The following is a 24977-nucleotide window of genomic DNA, read 5'->3' as shown; positions in this document are numbered from 1 at the left end:
TTTTCTGCATTTTTAATTGTATCCTATTGTTTTAAGAATCAAACCTCTAGAGGCAGTGCTACTTCGGCAAAGGAAAAGTCTGTACTACAGTCAGGCCTGTCTAGCACCTGCACTCTCTGATTACAGTCATGCTGTTGTAATATGCAAAACGTGACTTGGCCTTGTCAGACTACAATAGATGCTTTTACCCTGCATTATTTAGATTTAGGTCAGAGACATTGGTGGCATTTCTGGACATTTTTGCGTTATGTTGATGTGCATAAACAGTCTTAAAATCGCATTATTTTTTACTCAAAACCTATTATGAGTAAACTAACTCTACTAACTAAACTGATGTCTGTATGAAGCAGGGAAAAACTCAAATGAAGCTGTAACTTTACATTATAAAATAAATATTTAAAATCCTCACATGTTATTTTAAAATTGTTCTTTAGTTGGATTTGCTTAAAGATTTTTGGCACGGTGGTGTGTCTTGATCCATCCTTGCTTATAAATAAATACACCTTTCCCAGATGTTTATTTTAAAAAGCCCCTGTTTTAACCTTTTAGGAACAATTTCAGAAAGAGCTGGAGTTTGATGAGGTAAACAGTTAAATATGTTGTATTTGGACTGTTTTTAATGTTGAAATATAGCTAAGTAGATTTACAAATCAGTGCTTTCTGGTTTTGTTTGCATGTACCATGCTTGTCCCAATCTTTTAGGAACTACGGTTGAATGTAAGACATTCTGCATTCCTCACTTCATATATACATAAATATATATTTATATACAAGTAAATACGGTCCCAAAAATATAGATTTCTTTAGTTTTAAATTAAGAAACAAAAAAGGGGGCAGTGCTAACAGATTTGACCAAAACATGCTATATAGTTCAAATCTGCTGTCGTCTTTTTGTGCTCAGAGGGACTTTAAATAAGGATCTGTGGTTTGTTTTTGTATGCTGTCTGTATGAATCATAAATACATAATGCAAACTTCAGGAGGCATTCCACCATTTTTCAATATCACACTCAGAATCAGCAGAATTACTGTACTGTAAATCTGTGAAAAACCATCATAACCTGAAACTCATGTGGTTCATAAAACAAAAGTTATTCCTAATTATTACTAATAGCATCATTAAGTTCAACAAAAATGATTAAACAGAGCAACACTGTTGTTGCGAAAAGCTACTTAATGTTCCATTTGGCCATTTTCAACCAGTTCCATTCATATTAAAAGTCTATATTGAAACAAGGTGGAGTATGCCTCAGTATACATCATCATTATTTCATATTCATCAATGCCCTTAAATTATCTACCTAACTTAACAAAATCACTGTGTTACTATTGTTGGATTAACAATCCACTAATCAACAGTTACAATAACACTTTGCTGTATTACCTTGTAAATATCCTAGATTTACTCGGTTCATCACATCACTGGCAGTTAAATTAGCTACGTCCTCTAAAGCACAGGGGGGGGAAAGTAAAGCAGAAAGAGACAAAACAAAGCAAGAGTCAAGCAAGATCAGGTAAGCAGCACAGAATTCATCATGCACAAGAAGCAAGAAAGTTTACCCTTTCTGCACTGTTATATTTGTACAATATTACACTGCTTATAACTACTGAAGTCTGAATTTTAATTGTCATATACACTGTCGAGTCACATTATTATGACCACTTCCTACTTTCGACGGTTGCACAGCATAGCTCATGAAGGAAGTCATGTTGTGGAGCTGGCTTGGTGGGTAAATAAGGTGTGGAAGGCACTCCAACCGATTTGGGTATGAATCCATTCTTGCAGATCATGTAGACCCAAACATGCAAATTTTTTTCCCTGGGCCAGCAATGCAACATGTCACATGACTAGAAATGCCCACATTAAAAGAGCATGACCAAAATACTTGAACCCAACTGAGCATCTGTGGGCCTCGATCGTCGTGTTGGCTCTATGGATCCCCCCGATGCACCCTCCAGCAGCTGTGGGATGCACTGCAGTCAGCATGGCTCCAGATACCTGTCACTCCTAGTCTGTCTAGCTGCTGTCCGTTCACATGGCGGTTCCTCTGGATATTAGCTGGTGGTCATAATTATCTGACTCGATAGTGTATAATAAACAACAGTGCTGTCCTAAGACCTGTTTTATATCTCTGTACATTAAATAAATAGATGAGCAACATTTAAAGCAAAACGAAAAAACCAAAAGAAAATGTAAAGTTATGCAAGAATGATTAGAGCAGTAGGAACGTGCAAATCAGTACAATCTGTGATATCTGCACTACACTAGTATAATATGCAAAAATTATTTTTATTCCATGAGGTACAGTTAAAAATCTCCTGTAAACCCTTTGGAATAAAATAGATTTCTGCATTCATTACTTATGTGTGTAAAACTAAACATGATCCGACTGTCACCTAATTCAGAATTATTAACACACCATGTCTAAAATAGATAAGATTTAGCAGGTGGGTTGTAAAGGTTCCCTGCCTAATTACAAACTGTAAGTAATCAGGAGTTTAAAAATAGATGAAAAGGAGTACTATTACTACTCCTTTCAGTAGAAGGCATGCTGCAAAGATCACAACAAGAGCACAACATGCAGTAGTGTTATAGCAGAAGAGGGCCGCACACTGGCTCAGCTGGTAGCACTGTCGCCTCACAGCAAGTAGAAGGTCCGGGTCCTTTCTGTGTGGAGTTTGCATGTTTTCCCCATGTCTGCGTGGGTTTCCTCCGGGAGCTCTGTTTTCCTCCCACATTCCAAAGACATCCAAGTGAGGTGAACTGGAGATACTAAATTGTCCATGACTGTGTTTGACATTAAACTTGTGAACTGATGAATCTTGTGTAAAAAGTAACTACGTGTCCTGTCATGAATGTAACCAAAGAGTGTAAAACATGATGTTAAACTCCTAATAAACAAACAAACAAACTTAGGCAGCTGCCTTCTTTTTAATTAATTAATTAATGCAGAAATCCTCAACTGACATTTTTTGAAACTGTAGATTAAAAAGATCCAATTCACACCTACTATCTTATCACATCTAGGTTTTATATAACAACCTGCCCACAGTTATTAATGTAAAGATCAAATAGTCCTCCACACAACACACATCACACAGAGTCTGCCTGACTCACCGTAGCCGATGGTGGGCAGACCCAGGTGCTTCATGCGGTTCTTCACTAGCTCAGACAGCTCCTGTCTTTCTGAACGTCTGTACAGGTTGAGCCGCTGCTGGTTGATGCGTTCGGCCCGGCTTGCCGGCTTCGTGTTTTTCCTGCTTAGCCGCCGTGCCCACTGCATGCTTTTCTTTCTCAGCAGTGGATGCTCCGATTGGTCACTTCCTGTTGAGTTCCTGTGAGCTGTTTTCTCTTTCCAGGACTCACGCCGGTCCTCACACTCCTCCATATCTACTGACACCTGAGACTGCTCACAGGGGTAGGACAGTTTATACAAATATTAAGTTAATTTATAGTTGTTAATATGCAAACTGGCCAACATTATGGTTTAAATCAGGCTCTATTATGTATGAAGATATGAAGATCAAATTTTCAGAAACTAAGTCTTCTAAGTTGTTCTATGTTGTAAATCAAACATGAATATGACCCAAAAGAAAAGCATTTTACATTTGGCTAATAACATTTGACCACATAATTCATTTAGACTGGTGTGGCAGTTTTATACAGAAAACTTGAGGTTTTTCTTGAAGAATGTGCACTAATTGAACCAAGGTACCAGTGCATTATTAATATTTAAACAGAGCTGTTATTTAAAGCCTACCTCTGAAGAAGAGAACATGTGGGATTCTGTGCGATATAAGCCAATAGGGATTTCTGCACTGGAGGAACAGAGCTTTTGGAAGAGTCGTCCATAAGTCCGGATCCATAGGTCTTCCTCAGTCACCTTCATCTGTGTCAAAGAGAGAACTTAAATCAGTGGTGTCCAAACTTTTCTTGTTGGGGGTGCAGATGTACAAATAATATGCAAAAATAGACCTATTTAATCATTATCAAAGACATATTTCTTCTGTTTGAGTGACATTTAATGATCTGCCTTTGACAATGTTGTGTCAACTAAGATTTAGCTTACCAGTGAATAATAATGAGAACATGATTACTCTCCATCATTACAGCAACTGTTTCCTTACAAATTAAACTAAAATAATATTAACCCAATATTTACCCAACATGCCTGAAATCTTTCTTTGGAGCCGCCATGTCTGACCATAAATTTAGGAACATTGAAAAATATTGCTGGACGCTCAGTTGGCGCAGTGGTAAAACACACTAGCACACCAGAGCTGAGATTCCGAACACATTGTTTCAATTCTCAGCTCTGCCATCCGGCAGATGGGTGCCTAAACGAACGATTGGCTGTTGCTTACACAGGGTGGGAAGCCGGACCAGGGCTCCTCATAACTGATGCAATTACTCTGCTGGCTGATTGATGGAGTCGAAGGAATAATCAGGGTGTGGCTCTTTGTACACTAAGCTGATCCGCATATTAACTCGCCTCGTGCAGATGAAAAGATGCAGTCGGTGCTGCACACGTGTCGGAGGGGGCGTGTGTCAGTTGTGGCACTCCTTAGTCAGCAGTGGAGGGTAGCATCGATAGAGGGGAAGCGTAATGCATAACTGGATACGACTAGGTTAGGGAGAATATTGGGGGAAAATATATTGCAGTTTACTAATAATTAAAAAGATTATGGACTAGAATGAACCAAATGGCAAAATAAGGTTGTGTTTAATTTCCAGCTGTAAATAAACAGTTACACTTTTGGATGGGCAACATGAAGCTGATAAATTGTACAGTAAACATTATGTATGAGTTCAGACTTACTACACAGAGGTAGCCAGAGCCTGGGGTAGTGTCTAGTCCAAGCAGGAGTCTAGCAATAGGAATCATGTAGTCTTTAACAAAGGACTAGAAAGAAAAAACAGAGAAGAGGAGGGGAAGTGAAAAGAGGCAAAGCTCAGAGCGAACACATGGATTACACAAAATCAATATCACTTCTCCTGCCTTAGGATATTAACCTGATATCTGCTAGAAAACGGAGACCTGTGTCCAGATTCCCTCCAATCAGTAAGTGCAGGAAGCATTCTATCAGGTAAATATGTACTTGCACTGGGAAACCTAGAGAAGAGAAAATATCTACCTGGTAAAGAAGCGTGTCCAGCATGCTGATACTGAACACTCTGCCAGCAGCGAACGGGAGCCGGAACATGAAGGCAAGATTAGAGCCCTTATCTCTCTCTATCTGAAAAACAGATCAAATAGACATGTCACATCATAGAGCTGATGAAAACCAATCAGCAAATTGTTTCATAAACCAACATGTGCTTATTAAACACCTTCCAAAACCAAGGATATTAAAAATAAGTACCCAAGCTGGTGCCACATGAGGGTTAGACACATGCAATACTGTTTTGTAAGCTAGAGCATGAATGCTTCCAGTTTTTGTGGAACTTTATTCCATATTTATTTTCCTTTTTCATCAATTGCTTTGTCCTAGTCAGACGCTGGGTAGATGGCAGAAACATCCTGGACATGGCACCAATCCATTGCAGAGCTGCAGCCACCCCCTCAGACACAGCCAATCATACATGTGTAGACGCCCAGCTGGCCAATAGCACAGATTAAATTTTAATTCTCATAATAATAGCATAGTAAGGTCATACAGTGCCTTTTAGAACATTTTTGTCCACCAGTATTTACACCTTTAGAGTTCTCCTAGCATTTGCCACAGAAAATCAATATGCTTTGCTCCAGAGAGCAGTCATGATATGATTCAGATCTTTCTCACTCAGGCTTGTTTTCAAGCATCCAATTTATGAACCTTTAGTTCTTTTGCTGGCCTGTGTTCCAGAGGCAGTTTGAAACTACCTTTTGAAGTAGTGGGTGTTGCACCCAACAAAAAAACAGTACTCAATGGTGACATAAAACAGCACTTACAGTTACAGTGTATTTCCACATCTGTGCGTAGTTTGGGCTTAAATATTTCCTACTGCAGCTTCAAACCAAGATCTATGAAATAATTAGAAATTATAACTTGACTAGAGTGTACACCAGCAGTTTGAGGAAGAATGGCAGCTTTACTAGCAGCAAAGGGACAATCAACCCAGAGACAGTTGGTACAAAGGCAGCCTGAGGCTAATCCATTGCAGAGCAACACACACTGAAATATTCATATGCACAGATTTCTTCTTCTTACAGACAGAGACTGTGGGTGAGGGTTAAACCCAGGTCACCCCCCAACCTGCACTGTATTAACACCCCAAATTTTTATTTATTATTTATTTTGGATTATACAGCTCAATAATAAATCATTTAATAGGTCAGTTTTCTGTTATAAGGCACATTTAATATTCATAAACAGTTAAATGTCTCTCTGTAAAGTAAGCTCAGATTTATGTATTTATTGACTAAAACAGCTTTAATATTTCAGGTGTATCTGGTATCTGCTGCATTTTCATGTTGAATAGCACCCTGCTGAAAATTAGACTGCACTCTCAGCAGGGTTCCAGCCTACACATACTGATAAATAAATAATTTACTAAGATAAAGAAAATATACTTTGCTGTTAAAGAGGTTCTACCTTTTCTAATTTGGAGAGAGCCAGGGAGTAGCAGTCTTTGGCTCGGAACTGCATGAACCTCATGTTAGACGGATGAGTTAGTTCTGTAATGATGCTGAGACTAGGAAACAACCTGAAGACAAAAAGACAGAAGCAAAGTTAAATAGCTGACTAGGTCAGATCTCAGATCAATAGAAAAAAAAAGCACTTTTTCTCACAATGTTGGATCACTGTTGGTTAGGGGTCAGGGATTTTGGATAAACTACAGTACTTAGTACTGATTAATGTCATTTAGTGCCTGACTGTTGTCTGTGGTTACTGAAGATAGATGAATAAATAAATGATTATTTGTAATCCAGTGATGCAGCGTTCAAATACACTAGCTCACCACCACACAGAGCTCAAGTCTCAGCTATCGAATCTCAGCTTCTGAGCTTAATTCTCAATGGTGTCTTAACAGACACGTCTAGCCATGTCTGAGAAGGTCAGATGTTTTTTTTTATTATTGTTACAGCAAGTGCTAAGGTACTCCGCACATGCTGAGGCACTTAATAACAATCTGCTGCAGACTGTCCTTTTAGGCCAGTGAGAGCAGAGTCTTACAACCATGGGTCATGAGCAAAAAAAAAGGGTCGCAGAGAAAAATAATAATGATTAAACAAACTAATTTCAACAGGCAAATAAACACGAGACGAAATTGTACACGAACGCCCCCTTGTGGAGGCTTTACATTAAATCTTGTAAACCACAGTGGGACTAGATTGCCACCATTTTTATTAGTGAAGTACATTTTGTTTTGTGTTTTATTTTGATGCACTGTTTGTGTTACCTGGGTCACGGTGAAAATCATGGACAAAATGTCAGTTTTTTCTAAACTACTGTAGAGTATTGTGCAGCCAGACCAGGTCGCCAAGTGCACAGGGAAACTTACTACATTCAAAATTGGGATGGGTCCTTCTTCCAAAAAAACTGAGAGACAGCTCTTACTATAGATGAACTATTTAAAATAGATTATATTGGATTAGCAGGGTGTGTTTTTTGTAAATATTTGAAAACCTTGGACCACATGCTTTTGTAACACAGACATACACTACATGGGCAAAATAAGGTGGACACCTGACCATAAGAACATTACATTATGCAGTATATAGAGTTGCCAAACACTTTGTGGCTCATCTGAAAAAGCTTTTAACAAAATTTGGGGAATTTTTGGCCATTTAGTTTAAAAAGAATTTGTAAGGTATTGTTCTAATTCATCCAGTGGGATTGCTGTCGGGACTCTTTGCAGGCCACTGGGGATCCTCCCCACCAAACCTGTCAAACCATGCCTTTATAGACCTCCCCATCATGTGCATTTAAAATAAACATGTTAGTAATGGACACTGTTTATAAACCTAAATTTCAAAATTAGGACAAATAATGTAGAAACCCTGGAGTAGTTGTGGACTGATTTGGGGCTACTTACCTAAACATGGTCTGTACATTAACAATAGTTTTAGCATCAGCCATGTAGTCTTCTTCAGCACTCATAGTGCTCTCTTTATCCACCACCACCAGATTATCAGCATAAATAATGCCACACTGCAGTAAATTATCCAAACTACAATAAAAATACAGCACAAATTAGCATTATACGTCAGTAAGATACCATTATATGTGTGACTCTCCTAAACCAAACATACTTGTCAATGGTGCCGGCCATGAAGTGCACCATGGGAAAACAGCATATGGCCTCCAAAAAATGATGATCAGGCCTAGAGATGCAAAATGAAAAGGAACATCTTTATCTCTGTACAGAGACTTCTGGTCTTGTAGAACTGTCTCAAGTTCTACTGTTCTGATTCAAACATGCACAATGCATGACTGCTATATAACCTGTTATTCTCTAGAGATACAAAAACTTAATGAATACCAACCATCTACACAGTAATTCTCATTTATATTGCAACAAGCTGCCAGATAACAAAAGACACTGAGTGGCAGCATTACAGCTCATCCCTGATGCAACCTGATGACTAAAACCAGAGAAATCTCACCCAAAATGTATTGTAACTCACTGTTTTCAATTTTTATTTGCATTTCATTACTGACTTAGCTGGCCTGAAATTAGTTCCACAAAACTAACATTACACAACACAAAATGCCAGCTTTTCTTGCTGGTATACTGGTTCTCCATGGCCTGCATTTGCATACTGGAAAATACATATTTACTTACGGATTATCTAGCAGCAGCACAATGGGATTAAGCTCCTTCCTCGGTCTGTAATAGGCACGTAGTGGAACAATAAAATTATACAAGCCGTTTCCAGCTGTTTCAGCAGAGACGATGATAAGCTTGTTCTTGAAGCCATATGCCTTGGCATCCTCAAAACTGTTATGATGGCAACCCTATGCAAACAATTGTACATTCAGGTCTTGCTTAGTAAAACCATACACATTGTAAAATGTATTTTATCATTAAAGATTAGGAGTTTTAGGAGTAGTACAGACTAGTTCTTCTCACCTTGTCCAGTCGTAGACAGCAAAAAGGAGCCTTCTCCTGTAGAAGGTGGCACAGTGTTGGCGAACTCCCGATGTATGGCGAGTTCGGAGGATATCCTTTCACATATCTAAGTAACAAAAGGGCAGTCTTAGGTACACCATAAGAAAACTTTTCAAATATTACACACACCTTAATACACAATTTACAGTTGCAAATCTTGAGTGACATATCTATACAAGCTTTGCACATCTGGATTTGGGCAGTTTATCTTATTCTTTATGGCAGGTGCTCTCACACCCTGTCATATTTGATAGTGCACATCTGTGACCTGCCATATTCAGGTCTATACACAAATGTTTGATGTATTTTAGGGCTGGGCTTTGGCTGGGTCAGTCAAGGACTTTCAGAGACTTGATCCAAAGCAAATCCAGTGTTGTTTTGGCTGTATGCTTTAGGTAATTGTTGTGTTCAAAGAAGAACTATTGACCTAATAGTGTGGTGAATGGCGTGCCTAGTTGGTAGAGAGTTGGAAGGTTGAGAGTCTGAATCCTAGCTCTGCCATGCAGCCACTGTTGAGCCCTTGAGCAAGACCCTTAACCCTCTTAGCTCCAGGAACGCTGTGCAATGGCTAACCCTGCACTCTGACCCAAAACAAGTTTCCAAACGAGCTGGGATATGTGAAAAAAAGAATTTTGTTGTACTGTACACCTGTATATGTATACATGACTTCTAAGACCTTCTAGACACATCTCAATGACAATTAAAGCAAGCCCGATCACCTGACCACATTTCGATGCACCACAGTATATGATCTGAATAATTTTGTGAATTCTTATGTGAACATGTTTTCACTTTGCCATTATGGATGATTAAGTGTAGACTGATGGGTGAAATGGCAATTACATACACTCAGAGTCCACAACACAATAACAGGTAAAAAGTCAAGAGGCGAATATTTTCTAAATCCACTGCATATATTGAGTGTTAAAATCACACACACAATGTTTCCACATAATGTTTCATGGACAGGCTTAGGGTGCATTGGGGAATGCTGGATCTCCACACAGCTTTGTAATATAAAATTAATGCAATTATTTAGCTTTATGAAAAATTTGCTATGTTGCTGTTTACTAGATGAGAGCATTGCTGGCACAACAATCCAGGTCTTACATTATAGGAGAGGTAAAAAAAACACTTAGGCTGTCTTAGCAGTTACTGAGCAAACAGCAATCGGGGGTGAGAAGAATTTAATAATGCCCTGTAAAAGCCTGGAACACTTTTATCACACACTGTGTGTGTGTGTGTGTGTGTGTGTGTGTGTGTGTGTAAGGTGCTGTAGGCTAAATGCACTGTAGGCTAATTCCACAAGTAGCCTCTTAGCAATTCAATTCAAGCTAATTAATTTTATTAAATTTGTACACCAACATTTCCTAATCTTTAAGAGACTACAAAATATACAGTGGGGTCATAATAATACCAGGAAATCAATAAAAAATAAACTCTAATATATAACATTCTATTTAGCTTATATATATTAGCATAAAATATATGGCATACTAGTAGCGTCACCAAACGAAGACTTTCATCACACCCCGCACCGCTTTCTAATGTACTGTAGTACTGTACATTACATACAAATATTTGTTGCCATTACTTGTTGCTTCCACTAGAGAGCACTGTTGACATACCAACAGATAATGCGGACACAGCAGTGAATTAACTTAAATCTAGTTTTCTATCAGAGAGGAATTGAAATGTTCAGGTTACATTAACACTTACAGAGGCAGAACAGCCACCAGGCCCGAGGAGGCTTAGATAATCTTCTGTGAGAGCCGGAAACACTCTCATTACCAATATACACAGTGTGTGTGTGTGTGTGTGCACTGGGACAAAGTGCACACGGTACAGTGTGCAGTACAGCGTGACTGCAGCAGTAATGTTATGTACTATTTCTACAGTGGGAGTTCATGGGGACAAAACAAACTAAGAACTGGAGGAATGACTAACAATAATTAGACTTGGGTTAACACAAAGTATTCTGGTTTTCTCTGACTTCTCAAAAACATGCCAAGTACATCTTGCTCCACATATACAAATGAATCAATTTCTATTGCCATGCAATTAATTAGTGCCTTGTGCAGAGTGTTTTCCTGTCATGGACCCTTATTTTGAGTAGGCTCTGGACCACTGCAACCCTGGTCAGTTCTGCAAAGTTGATCTGAGACAATGTTGTAAAAAAACACTAAGCCGCTCAGGTGGCGCAGCGGTAAAAACACGCGCTGCAACCAGAGCTGGATTTCGAAAGTTTCGTTTCGAATCCAGCTCTGCCTTCAGCCGGTCGAAGGCTGGGCGGCTATATGAACAACGATTGGCCTGTTGTTCAGGTGGGGGGTGGGATTGGAGACCGGAGGGGGTGGGTCTCTCTGTCAGAATGCGATTACGATCTCTGCCGGCTGATTAAGAGGCGCCTACACAAGTGATGAGGAAGAGTGCCCTTAGGGTGTGTCTCTCCGCATGCAACGCTGGGTGGCGCCAAACTGGGGTAGGGCAGGGTTCGGCATAGACAGAGAGGAAGCACGATGCAAATTGAACGATTGGATGCGCTAAAGGGGGAGAAAAAAGGAAAAAAAAAAAAAAAAAAAAAACTAAAAACACTATAACTATAAACTAACTATAAAATAACTATAACTATATAAGCTAAACACTTAAATTGACAGCAACAGTGTTGCTTAATTAAGGGTATTAGTGTCCCTTGGAGTATAAGTAGGTAACACTGGGGATAAATCCCAAATGTATAATATATAATATAATATAAAAGGAAATATGATTTTTTTAATGGTGCAACTGGTGCACTGGGTGCCACACAACAACATGGGTCCTAAAAACTTGGGTTTAATCCCCACCTCTGGTAACTGTTCAATAATTTTCCTCGGGATAAATAAAGTATCCATCCATCCATCCATCCACTCATCCATCCATTCATCTACCTACCTACCTACCTACCTACCTACCTACCTACCTACCTACTTACCTACATGTTTACATATCTCTCTAAAACAGCTCTAAAACAGTGGTTAGTTGTAAGTGACTGAGTAAGTAAGTCCCTGTATAGGTGTGTTTATGACACCCTGCCATGGATTGTTGCCCTGACCTGAGTGTATTCCCACCTTACAGCCAGTGTTTTTGATGGCTAAATCCACTAATGGGAACAACAGATGAATGAACAGACAGATTTTAAAGATTGAAGTAAGAATTATTGATCAATCAAACAATCTTTAGAAGATTGAATAGTCTTGTAAAGCAGTTAAATTATTGTGTCCTTAAAAGAAGCCAAAACGTTATTAACCACTGACCTACGGTGATGACATCATATTGCCTTCAATCACTTCACCCTTGCTAGACCTTCACAGGCATCATTCTTCACTTACTCTGGAGCAGGCACTCCTTCCTCATCCGACTGGTTCGTCTCGTCCTCAGACGGGTCACTCAGGAGGTCACAGGGCAGGATGGCAGAAGAGTCGGCCAGTTCCAGTACAGGGGCGATGCTAGGTCTCCGGCTGCCCGCCCCGTTCTCTGTGGGCAGTGCTAGCTTGCTGCTGTCACCTTGTGGTTCAGGATTCTGCAGGTCAATTGCTACAGTGCCTGCAATGGGACAACCAAACAACCAAAAAGACTGACCATAGGTACTAAGCCCTAAAAAATAGCTTCCAGTATATAATTTATGGTTAATTTACTTTAGATGAATTTAGATCATATAAGAAAATGAGGATGAATCTAATGTTTTTGTGCAAATAGGTTTACAAATGAATGCATTGTCTCAGTGATGCATTTATCCACTTCTTCTTTATTTATAATAAAATACGCTGCCATGGGTCAGAGACAATTGACCAGTTTGACTGGCTGTGCTTATTTGCATGCCTCTGTGCTGGACTCACCCATGCTGGCTATTATGCTTTGGACGGGGAGCCGAGCGGGGGCGTCGTACAGCCCTGTGACTGGCAGGCCCTTGCTGTGCTTTTCCTCCTGTTTAAAGATGAAGGCTGAGTTCTCCTCCTTAGTGATGTTGATGTAGTAGCAGGTGTCCGCGGAGGCCATGATGTGACGTGGGCCAGGGTTAAGCAGAATGCTTTTGTTGTCCTCTCGTTTTACACCAATTAGGCACACTCCATATCTGAATGCACATGGATACACACAGAATCAAAAGTGCATTAGGGCTTATAAGACGTTTGCACATTTATTTCTAATTATTTAAAGTGTTGCAGCACAATAATGTTCCCATCATTCAGTTTCTATTAAGGATCTAATGTAGCTTAACAGCTGGCTCGCAAACGCATCATTAGCTTGTACATAAGTGCAGGTTTGTCACTACAAAGTGTTGTGAAGTGTTGTGAAGCGAACATACAAAATTTATTATATTCATCACTTAGCCATCCATTTCCACTTACTTTTTATGTGCATGAAAGGATGCATAAGTAAAACTTTTCCCATCATAATCCCCGAAGAATTTGCTGTCTGCCAGACGGATGTGGTAGACCTCGTTACCCGAGCAGCGACCATACGTTCTCTGCCACTGTTCTGGAGACGTCTGGCCCTCTCTGTAATAGCAGAAGCACAATGAATCAGACTCAGTAACCAGCAGTGTGTAGTAATAAAATCAAACGTAAAAAATTATTACTGTTCTTAGTTCCACCAGGCTAGTTGGGAAGCGGTGATGTACAGTGTATACACACACTCAAGGACATTTTTAACTACCCCAGTTTGGCAGTATGTTTTGGCTCAGCGTGTTTAAACTTCCTAAGCCTTCTATATAAAAACAGCAGTCTTTGTCCTAGATACCATTTCTTTTTCAGTCATTCCTTAACATATTGCAGTGCATGTTGCCAAAATGCTTCCCCAGAACATGATGCTACCATCATTTTACAGTAGCAATGGTGTTATCTGGCTCATATGTCTTATTATATTTATGCCACACACCTCCAAATATGAACATGGTTTCATTAGACCACAAAACTTTTATTGGGAAGTAATTAATCTTCTTCCTCGTAACTCTTTTATAAGGGCTATTTTTGTGTAACACCTTGGACATGGTTGATAAATCAACTAGAGATGCAACGATTGCAATGCCTCTTGCCACCTACACAATGATGAGTGTTGTGCCACCTAGCGTTGCGTGCGGAGAGTCATAACTGCATCATTCTGACAGAGAGAGGACCACTTCCGGCCTTAGTCCCGCCCATCTGAACAACAGGCCAATTGTTGTTCATATAGCCGCTTAGCCTCGACAGGTAAGGCAGAGCTGGATTCGATATGATGTATTCAAGATCCAGCTCCGGTTGCAGCGTGTGTTTTTACCGCTGCGCCACCTGAGCGGCACAATTGCAATTTTTTTGAACGATTTTTTTCCTTCTTTCTAAGAATTATACATGTCAGCATACAGACACATTTTTGATCAACTTCTTTTTTTATGCATTTTCTCCCCATTTTCCTCCTGATTTTCCTCCCAGATTGCATCCAAGGAGAGCATGTCGCTGTACACGCCTCTTCCGACATGTGTACAGCCCTCCTCTTCTCGCCCCTGCATTCTGCACAGGCGTTTCTACCGCCAATCAGGGTCCTTACACAGCGTATGAAGACCCACCCATTCACACATAGTCCGGCCCCCACCCTGCAGATACGGTGGCCAATTAGTATCTGCTGCAGGCACTGCCAATTATGCCCGCCAGATGGCGCCCAGCTGACCGATGGCAACACCGATTTTCAAACCGAGGAGTTCAGAAGCTCGGTGCTGGTGTGCTAGCGGAATATCTCGCTGCACCACCTGGGCACCCTGATCAACTTCTTTTAATGGAAACTTCTTATATCTCAACATAAAAATGTGCGTTAGGTTATAAGACAAACCTTATAACCTTGCTTTTTTGGGATTGGCTTGTAGAAGACTGAGTGTGTGACATGATACAGGATTAAACAATTATGGTAGTGCAATGTCTGAAAAGTCACGCCTTCTTGGCTTTGTGTATTTTGAGTTCAGGTCCTGTATACAATTTCTAAAGCCTGTCTCCTTATCTAAGTGCTATTATTTTTTCATAATAGCTTATGTCTTTTCGTTGCAATAGCAGTAGACGCTGGCTTACTCCTGGCTCTGTGCTCTTGCTAGCTTGAACGTCTTTGCCCTTCTTTGTTTTGTTTTCTGAGTCGTTCCTCTGCTGCTTACTTTTGGCGCTCGTATAAACGTGACCGCCACAGAATCGGTTATGTGAGACTGATTCCGATCACGGACATTTCTAAAATTAACACATCTTTCAGTAGCAGCCAGGTGGTATTACAGTAACAAGTGCCGTTCTAGTATATTGACTACATTTGGAACAGTGGCCTGACCTAACCATTGTGGCTGTAGTTTCTTATATTATCCTTTTTTTTAAATAGTGGACTAAACAGAGCTGTGAGGTGTGTTCAGTGCCTACTAAGGTGTTTTTCTCCCCTCCAAATTTATGCTCTCTTAGTAATTACTTATAATTACTTACTGACTTATAATAATCTATAATTGTTTTTTGATATAGTTTTAATTTGTTGTGTGGACAGTCTAGCATAGTCTTAAACCTCACAAGATGATGAGCTTTTTATTCTGGTTAAAAATGTAAAACATTTGACTAATAACATGCTTTTGAAGATTTTTATGTTATGCTAGCCCACCACCGCTGAAATTCAGGTTCAAATCTCAGACAGATAGCACCACTGGTACTTCATGAATAATTCATAGCTGAATACTTTTTCAAGGCACTACACATACAACACTGATGACTGGAATACCAAAACGGGGTACCTATAGACCTGTGTCTTTAGTTTCTGGTGTTATTAGATGCTTAGACAAAAAGATGCTTAGACAAAAAGCTCCTGTGTAATTGCTTGTTAGAGGCAGAAAGTAAAATGTACAATCAGTAGTGTTGTGAAGAATTATTACCCTTCATAATAAGTTTTCATTTATTAATTACTTTAGTAAGATATAATTTACTTATTTATCAATTCTGTCATTGGATCAGAAATATAAACAACTGTCTTTCTTTATCAAAAAACATCTTGTTAGGATCACTGTGTTGTGCTCATGGACACAATACAGGTCAGCACAGAGCAAAATCCAAACACTGGTTTTATGTCCAGCTAGAATCACGTAAGCACTGTAGGTGTTAATAAAGTGCAGTCTGAATGGATAATAAAAAAGCTTTTCCCCCTCCTGACTGCATTGGTGCACAGTAAACTGAATTGTGTTTTAGTTATATAGTGTAATTAAGGTGTTTTTATGTTGTAACTAAAATGCTGTAAGTCTGTTAGAGCAAACAGGCAAAGAGAGAATAAAGTGTAAGAACAATTACTTTCTGGCTGGAGGAAATAAAAACCGATCAAATATACTCACTGTCCGCGTGAAGTGTGGACCAGTAGTGTTACCAGTGTGGAAGTGGCTGGACACACACAGTTCAGAGCCAGCATGGCGTATTTAAATTCCTCCTCACACACCACATGATCTAACACACAAAGCCCACATATGACACAGTTATGCATTTAACAGAACATTTTCACGATTGTGCAATTGCTGTTTTTTTCAGCATTTTATTGCAGATGTTTAATCCAAAAAAATATAAATGGTGGCAGAGTTATCACGTATGCATGCTATTTTGGGTGAAGCAGCAGTAAAACACACTAGCCCAGTAGTGCTGAGATCTGGGGTTTAAATCTTAGTGGTGCTCGGCTGATCAGGTGTCTACACAGACATGATTGGCTATGTCTGAGAAGGGTGGCAAAACAGCCAAGCCATTGGGAGGTACTACACTTGTAGGTGCCACTCCCAAGCCTGTATAGAAATAAGAGGGCAGCATGGTGGCTCAAAGGTCCTGGGTTTGATTCCCAGGTGGAGCGTTCTGGGTCCACTCTGTGCAGAGTTTCCTCCCACAGTCCAGAAACATGCAAGTAAGGTGAATTGGAGATGCAAAATTGTCAATGATTTGTTTATTAGAATTTTAACATCATGTTTTACACTTTGGTTACATTCATGACAGGAACGGTAGTTACTCATTACACAAGATTCATTAGTTCACAAGGTTATTTCGAACACAGTCATGGATAATTTACCATCTCCAGTAATCTCACTTGCATGTCTTTGGATTGTGGGAGGAGACCGGAGCACTCGGAGGAAACCCACGCAGACACGGGGAGAACATGCATCCCCACCTGGGGATCGAACCCAGGACCTTCTTGCTGTGAGGCGACAGTGCTACCCACTTAGCCACCGTGCTGTTTGATATTAAAATGACTTGAACTGATGAATCTTGTGTAACCATTAATTACCTGTTCTGTCATGAATGTAACCAAAGTGTAAAACATGATGCTAAAATCCTAATAAATAATTTAAAACATAAAAATGAAATAGAAATAAATTATATACATTAATTAATAAAATCTTGCATTTTTAACAAGTGTCATTAAATGTGTTGAAATATGTAATGTATTTTTTCCGCTGTTAGCAGGTTGACCAAGGTGGCTTTAGCAGATAATTCTCAAGCAGCAGCGTCCAACACAGCATTTATTTCATTTTTTCTGTTTTTAAGGTGCAAATATTTACAATGAATACATGAAAAAATAAAATAATAAAAAACTTATACTACCTACATAAGAAAAACTGCCTTAATTGGCTTGCTAACAATCTATTTATTGAAATAGGCTCAGCCTTGCCTTCAGGTCAATACAAATACAGTAACTTTATTCACACTCAATATTCATAAAAAATAAAAAATATACAATACAGCAATATACCCAAATGTATAAACACAGACACTATAAATTCTAAACATCATAAACCAATAACTTTCATAGTTATCCATGGAAGGAAGCCATAACAGGACAATACTATTCTAACCCCAGCTCCCCCCGCTCTAGCTCCAGGAATAGTACATCCCTTCGTAATGGCGGGAAACCCCCCTATAAATAAGCTGAATGGTACAGTCCACTCTGTTTGAGAGTGCCTCATCAAACTCTACTGCGTGTAAGTATTTCATTCTGAGATTCCAAATAAGCATCAAATAAAAGCTAAACTGTGTAACATAAAGTGACTGGTGTGTTATTTATTTAATCATGAAGGAATATAATGAATAAGAGTCAAAAACTAATCACATGAGGTTCTGTTAAACACAAACCAAACAATATCCAGGTAATGCTAACAGGTGTAGCATTTTACTGAGATTCCCCCCCATTGCCAAAAAGAAAGTACACTACCTTACCTATTTACAGGTAAGGGTCCTAAAATGTATAAAATTCACATTAAAAGTTTAGCCAGAATGGTATTAATTGATATTTAAATAAAAATAACTTGAATTATTTATAATAATAATACATTTTATTTATATAGCGCTTTTCAAGATACTCAAAGACGCTTTACATAAGACAAATAATCAAAACAAATACGTACATACACCATACAAATCATAGTACAAAATCAAAATAGTACATCAACATCAAGAATAATTAAGATAAAAACAAAGAGAGCAGCATAAGACAGTTCATTAGAAATTAGCTAAATTATGAGAGAGAACAACAAATATAGAACAATTTCTTAAAATTAGACAGAAACAGGACAGATTCACATGCAATCAGGAAACTGAAAAACTTTACAAGTTTTAGGATCTAGGACTTCACATTTCTGTCGTGATCTAAGTATAAAAACTATTAAAAAGAATAGCAAAAATAAAAGCATTTATTTCGTGTTTATTTATGTTTTGTCCTTATGTTTTGTCCTTTATCTTGTATGTTTTATTATAGCTTAAATGTTTGCAGGTAAGCTACAATGCTACAAAGCTATAAATTAATAATTTTAATAATTTAGCAAATGCAGAATCGAGTCAAAGATTTTACTTTGTTTCAATGTTAAATATAAAATTAATTTGACTAGGGCTTGGTAGAATTCAAAATTTAAAAGGTGTATTTATAACACAGCTCTACATGTATGTTAATCAAATGTAATACATTATTAATCAAAAAGATTGAAAAGAATTAGTCATGTAATTTCTGAAATTCAAATGTACCATAATGTCATTTAAGTTACATAAAAGTTTTACTCCGAGTGATTTATTTAAATAGGTAGCAAGAAATGGTTCAATAATAGCTCAAAATAAAGTTGTATTGCTGGTCATACTGACGCAACTATTATAATTAAGTCAAAATTCACAACTTGAAAAGATAGTCAGCTACACAGATAACACAAAAGAACCAAATTACTACAGTAAACTAACATATCTCAGTCTGACCAATGGGTTAAACATGGATGATAAACATGACCACTGAAATGATTTGCAATAGAAACATTTGCAGCATTTAGCAGACGTAGAGCAATTGAGGGTTAAGGCCATTTAATGTTGGTGTGGCAACCTTATGTTATTAGTACATTACTTTAACTGCTGTGCTACCTCTGCTTATGTAAAGGATGCATATATAATATTATAATTATTTTGTAATAAACTGGCAACTCTATTAGGGGGTAGGACGGTGGGTAGCACTGTCACCTCACAGCAAGAAGGTCCTGGGTTCGATCCCCAGGTGGGGTGGTCCGGGTCCTTTCTGTGTGGAGTTTGCATGTTCTCCCCATGTCTGCGTGGGTTTCCTCCGGGAGCGCCGGTTACTTCCCACAGTCCAAAGACATGCAAGTGAGGTGAATTGGAGAACTAAATTGTCCATGACTGTGTTTGATATTGAACTTGTGAACTGATGAATCTTGTGTATTCAAAAACTAAATTTTCTGACATGAATATAACCAAAGAGTGTAAAACATGACATTGAAATCCTTATAAAACAAACCACTGCTTACATAAAGTATGCACATATAATAATCATTTCATAATAGACTGGCAGCTCTATTACTGTCCCCAGCATCACCAGTCATGCTTTATGCTTTGCTTGTTTGTGGTATAAAATATGAATGCATAAGACAAATAGATTCAAGCCAAACTTCCAGGTGATTAATGTCTGTAATATCTTTTCATCCCGACAGATGATGCACAGCATGAGCAATTCAAGGGTAAGGGCAGAAGTACTTACCAGCAAACTTCACATGGAATTTGTTCTCAGGTTTAAGGATCTGCACATAGAGAGGACAGTTTGGTGCAAAGTCCTTCACAGCCCAGGCTCTGAGGATTGTCTGATGATCCTGGGTAAGCAAACAATGATTGTATTAAATCTGACATAAGTGTCACCTAATTATTAATTACTAGATTTGCTACAAATACAAGAATAATATTGAGGTACATTACCTTCATATTTTATTTCAATTGGGTGTAAACTACTACTACTACATACATGCATACATGCTAATAAAATATAAATGTGAAATGTAAATTAAGCCTGATAACAAAAACTATTTGACTTGACACCATCACTGCACCAGATCTGTTTAGGTCCCTCTTAGCGTTTATAGCACAGCCCCTCTCTTAAATATTTAGTGTAGTGTCAGTAGCCATTAAGCCATCAAAATACCCCCATGTGCTAATGCTATAATATCATGCCTTATATTTGCCTCTGAATTATAATCAGAAGAATAGGGCCTGTATATGAAAATCTGACACAGGAAGCTTTATTGTAGGATGGTGTATGTGTGGTGATAATAATAAAAGTGTTTACAGCTGCAGTGCGGTCCACTTCATTCCTGCTGCTGAGAATAAAGCAGGCCTCCCCATCATCCATCCTACAGAGACATAAGATTAAGATCATTAAATTAAAGAATATGAAAGACTAGAATAAATGAAAGAAAGAATATGAAACCAGATTAGACGTTCAGTATTAGGTACTTTGTGTGGTTTGTTCAGTGAATTTATTTTTTGCAATTTTCCTCCCAATCTAGTCATATCCAATTACCCGATTGCATTTTGCGTTCTCTCTACTGCTGCTGACTTCCACATGTGTGCAATAACCGACCATTTTTTTCACTTGCACGAGGCGAGTTCATATCGGGCTCTGTATCATGTATGGAGAGTCACATACTGATCTCCATTACCCCCCGTCTCTGTGCAGGCACCATCAATCAGCCAGCAAAGGTCGTAATTGCAACAGTTATGAGGAATCTCATCCAACCCAACGGACGAGCCAATCATTGTCCCCTTAGGCGCCCAACTTGCTGGTAGCAGAGCTGAGATTCTAATTCATGAGTTTAAGATGTATTCTTTGATTCGAGATCAAATAATTGATTCACTCAAGGAGTGCTTTATATAAATGAGTAACTAGAAATAATTAAGTTGTATTGCTGGTCATACAGACTCTTATCAAGACAGCTCTTATTCCTAAGTCAAAAGTTAAAACTCAAAGAGATGAAGTAAGTTAGACAGGTAACTTGAAAGAACCAAATTACTACAGTAAACTAACGTATCTCACTATGACCAATGGACTAAATATGGATGATCAACATGACAACTGAAATGACTAAAGAGAATTTGCAGTAGAAACGTTTGCAGCATTTAGCAGACCTTACAATTTTGGCCAAACACAACTGGAGCAAATGAGGGTTAAGACAACTTGATGGTGGGGTGGCTTGAACTGGCAACCTTCCGTTACTAGTACCCTCCTCCTGAGCTACCACTGCTTACATAAAGAATGCATTTATAATGAAATTCTCATGATCATTTAGTAATAAACTGGCAACTTTATTACTGGCCCCAGCATCACCAGTTGTTCATTGTCCGTATAGGCGCCCAACCTGCCGGTAGCAGAGCTGAGATTCGAATTTACAAATTCTAGACATCAGATCTTGTGTGCTAGTGTATTTTACTGCTGTGCCTCCCAAGTGCCTTGCTTAGTGAATTTATCATCCATAAGCATGAGCAAAACTTTGGCTAAAGACGCCTGATCACACCTGAGTGCTTGAGATAACACAGATGAAAATCAAATAAGTACTTAGTGAAGAATCCCAAATTTTTTTTTTATTTATTTTTTTATTTTTTTATTTTTTTAATAAATAAAAAAATTTTTCTCCCAATTTTTAGCGCTTCCAATCTGTCTTCCACTGCTAACAGGCACACCAGACCTGCATCCAAGGAGAGCACGCCGCTGCCCCACGCCTTCTTTACACATGTACAGCCCTCCTCTTCTCGTCCGTGCATTCTGCACGGGCGTCTCTTCTGCAAATCAGTGTCCTTACACAGCGCATGAAGACCCACCCACCCACATATAGTCCGGTCCCCCACCCTGCAGGCACTGCCAATTATGCCCGCCAGATGGCGCCCAGCCGACCGGTGGCAACACCGAGCCTCGAACCGGGAGGTTCAGAAACTCGGTGCTGGTGCGTCAGCGGAATATCCCGCTGCGCCACCTGGGCGCCTAAGAATCCCAAATTTACACCAAGTTACCCACTGATCAGTGGACATTAATCAAAGCCCAACTGCACCCCGTTTAGTACAACAGCTGCCAAAAAATTGCACATCTCCAAGAGTGATTGTGATTAGAAAGTATTGACATGACTGTGAGCAGCATCATTCTCGCTTTGTTTTCAAGAACTGTGTCAAAAGGCATCTAGATTTGTTCTTTCCTTCCACAGGACTGTAAATGAAGTTCTATTGATTGTACACGGCAAAGATCAGTCCTTTAAAAACTTATTGCAAGCTTGTTGAGAGGAAATACAGTAGTTTATTTTGAACCCAGAGTAAATTTGAATGCTCTGGAGAAGAGAAATCACTTTTGGTACATCAGTTCATTATACTGACAGAACTGCAAGTGCTTCATAAATTCACTTCATCCTGAAACGCTTTCAAAATAGCACCGTCACAGCCTGAAAATTCTGAGTTACAATCCACTCTCCATCAGGGATCTGGCTTTAGATTTATAAATCTGTGAACCTGCTATTACTCATGCATCTCTGTTCCCTGTTATTCCTCTTTGCCTGGTTTCTGCAGTTAAGTGTACCCGAGCCCTGCAGGTACACTACATAGCCAAAGCTACGTCATCATCGGTACAGAACATCCATTTGTATTTGCTGAACATCAAACCTGTGGGCTGTATTAATGACTTAAATCATCAACCTGCTCCTGTAAAAGCTGCCGCTGGGAACAAGACTGCAGTAATTCAGACAGAAGTCAGAACACACTTTTTTCTGTATTTTGATGTACAAAAAAGGGCAGGGGTAGCTCAGCGGTTAAGGTACAGGACTAGTAATCAGAAGGTCGCTGGGTCAACACATCTGCCACCTTGCCACTTCTGGACCCTTGAGCAAGGCCCTCAACCCTCAATTGCTTGCAATGTACACCGATCAGGCATAACATAATATTGTGTTGGTCCCCCTTTTGCTGACAAAACAGCCCTGACCCATCAAGGCATGGACTCCACTAGACCCCTGAAGGTGTGCTGTGGTATCTGGCACCATGATGTTAGCAGCAGATCCTTTAACTCCTGTAAGTTGCGAGGTGGGGCCTCCATGGGCCAGCTTTCGCCCCCCACTTGCATCAGTGAGCCTTGGCCACCCATGACCCTGTCGCCGCAGTTTTGCAGATGCTCTAACTCAGTCGTCTAGCCATCACAATTTGGCCCTTGTCAAACTCGCTCAGATCCTTACGCTCGCCCATTTTTGCTGCTTCTAACACATCAACTTTGAGGATAAAATGTTCACTTGCTGCCTAATATATCCCACCCACTAATAGGTGCCGTGATGAAGAGATAATCAGTGTTACCTGTCAGTGGTCATATTGTAATGCCTGGTCGATGTATACTGTCTCAATTGTAAGTTACTTCAGAAAAAGGTGTCTGCTACATGCTGAAAATGTAAATAAAATGTAATGTAACAAAAAGTCACTGTGGAATTAAAATCCTTCTTCTGAAACCTCTAGTCAGTATAGCACTTGTTTTGCAGTTTGGCCTGCTGCAGTACACTGGAGCTGATTTTTCTGACAGCACTGGATTAATAATGTAAAAGGAAAAAGCCAGGTCATCACTACTGCTCTTTTTCTAGCAGCTTTTAGAACCTCGCCAACGACACACTTTTCATTTTTAAAGCATCAACAACCATGTCGACAGATCACAATTTAACATTTTATATAAGTAACTTAATAGAAACAAACTTTATAAACGTGGGTTCTCGGGTGGTGCGCTATTACACTACACAGACCTATACACTAGGATTGGCACCCTGTCCAGGGTGTTTTCCTGCCTTGCACCCAGTGTTCCTGTAAAAACCAGACCCACCCTGATCAGGATAATGTAAATAAAAAAAAAAAATAAAAAAAAAAGACCTTATAAACAGCCAAAAATCACAATCGCAGAAGCAATGGGTTATTAAATAAAAACTTGTCAGTGTGTGTAAAAATATATTGTTTTTAATACATGCATAAAACAAAACATATCAAAATGTTGTTCTTGATTCTCAGAAATGTTTTGGTGTCCACATTGGCTCTTTAAGTTATGCAATAAATAAGTGCTAATATAGAATGCATGAATAAATGTGTGAACTTTAAAGAATTATCAACAGTTCTGCGAATAATTACTCATAAAATGCTGTCTGATCTAAATTAAAGTCACAGATGGACACATTCTGAGTCCGTTTGCCACATAATGATATGACATGTATATTGCAGAAAGTTGTCCCTTACAAGTGTAGGTAAACCTTTTCTCTAAACATTCAGAACTGATCTCATAATTTGTGTTAGGGAAGCAGTGAGACTTACTTTGCTCTCATCAAGTCCTGGTCCTTCAGTGCAGAGCCCTGCAGGTAGATGACCCTCTGAGACCAGAGAGGAATCTGCAGCACACGCCGCACCTGGATGTCGATCTCTGTAGGGCAGAGGATCACCACGTAGTAGTCCTGTACAAAACAAACACATGGAATACATTTAAATCCTGCTAAAAGACTAACAGCCAGGTTTGATTCTTTTTAAATATGGAAAATGTAGAGTAATGCCAGAAGTGTCCAGAGAATTTATTTACAATGC

General features: G+C 39.1%; 1 protein-coding gene across 1 annotated transcript in view; it reads right to left on the bottom strand.

The window, feature by feature from the left end:
- The window catches only part of LOC134335202 (potassium channel subfamily T member 1-like), a 95531-nt gene that overhangs the window by 8268 nt on the left and 62286 nt on the right, over window positions 1-24977 (bottom strand). The window contains exons 13-29 of the mRNA XM_063017677.1: window positions 24714-24850; window positions 20692-20755; window positions 20113-20221; window positions 16445-16553; window positions 13482-13631; window positions 12972-13207; window positions 12465-12678; window positions 9058-9163; window positions 8770-8942; window positions 8237-8308; window positions 8020-8154; window positions 6576-6687; window positions 5136-5237; window positions 4820-4903; window positions 3761-3889; window positions 3118-3406; window positions 1384-1446 (exon numbers count right to left, since the gene is read on the bottom strand). Of these exons, the coding sequence (XP_062873747.1) occupies window positions 1384-1446; window positions 3118-3406; window positions 3761-3889; window positions 4820-4903; window positions 5136-5237; window positions 6576-6687; window positions 8020-8154; window positions 8237-8308; window positions 8770-8942; window positions 9058-9163; window positions 12465-12678; window positions 12972-13207; window positions 13482-13631; window positions 16445-16553; window positions 20113-20221; window positions 20692-20755; window positions 24714-24850 (2284 nt within the window). The remainder of the gene's footprint in view (window positions 1-1383; window positions 1447-3117; window positions 3407-3760; window positions 3890-4819; window positions 4904-5135; window positions 5238-6575; window positions 6688-8019; window positions 8155-8236; window positions 8309-8769; window positions 8943-9057; window positions 9164-12464; window positions 12679-12971; window positions 13208-13481; window positions 13632-16444; window positions 16554-20112; window positions 20222-20691; window positions 20756-24713; window positions 24851-24977) is intronic.

This window comes from Trichomycterus rosablanca, chromosome 21 (assembly GCF_030014385.1).
Source record: "Trichomycterus rosablanca isolate fTriRos1 chromosome 21, fTriRos1.hap1, whole genome shotgun sequence".
Lineage (NCBI taxonomy): Eukaryota > Metazoa > Chordata > Actinopteri > Siluriformes > Trichomycteridae > Trichomycterus > Trichomycterus rosablanca.
The sequence above is the reverse complement of the archived record's forward strand: the minus strand, read 5'-3'. Positions and strand labels throughout refer to the sequence as shown.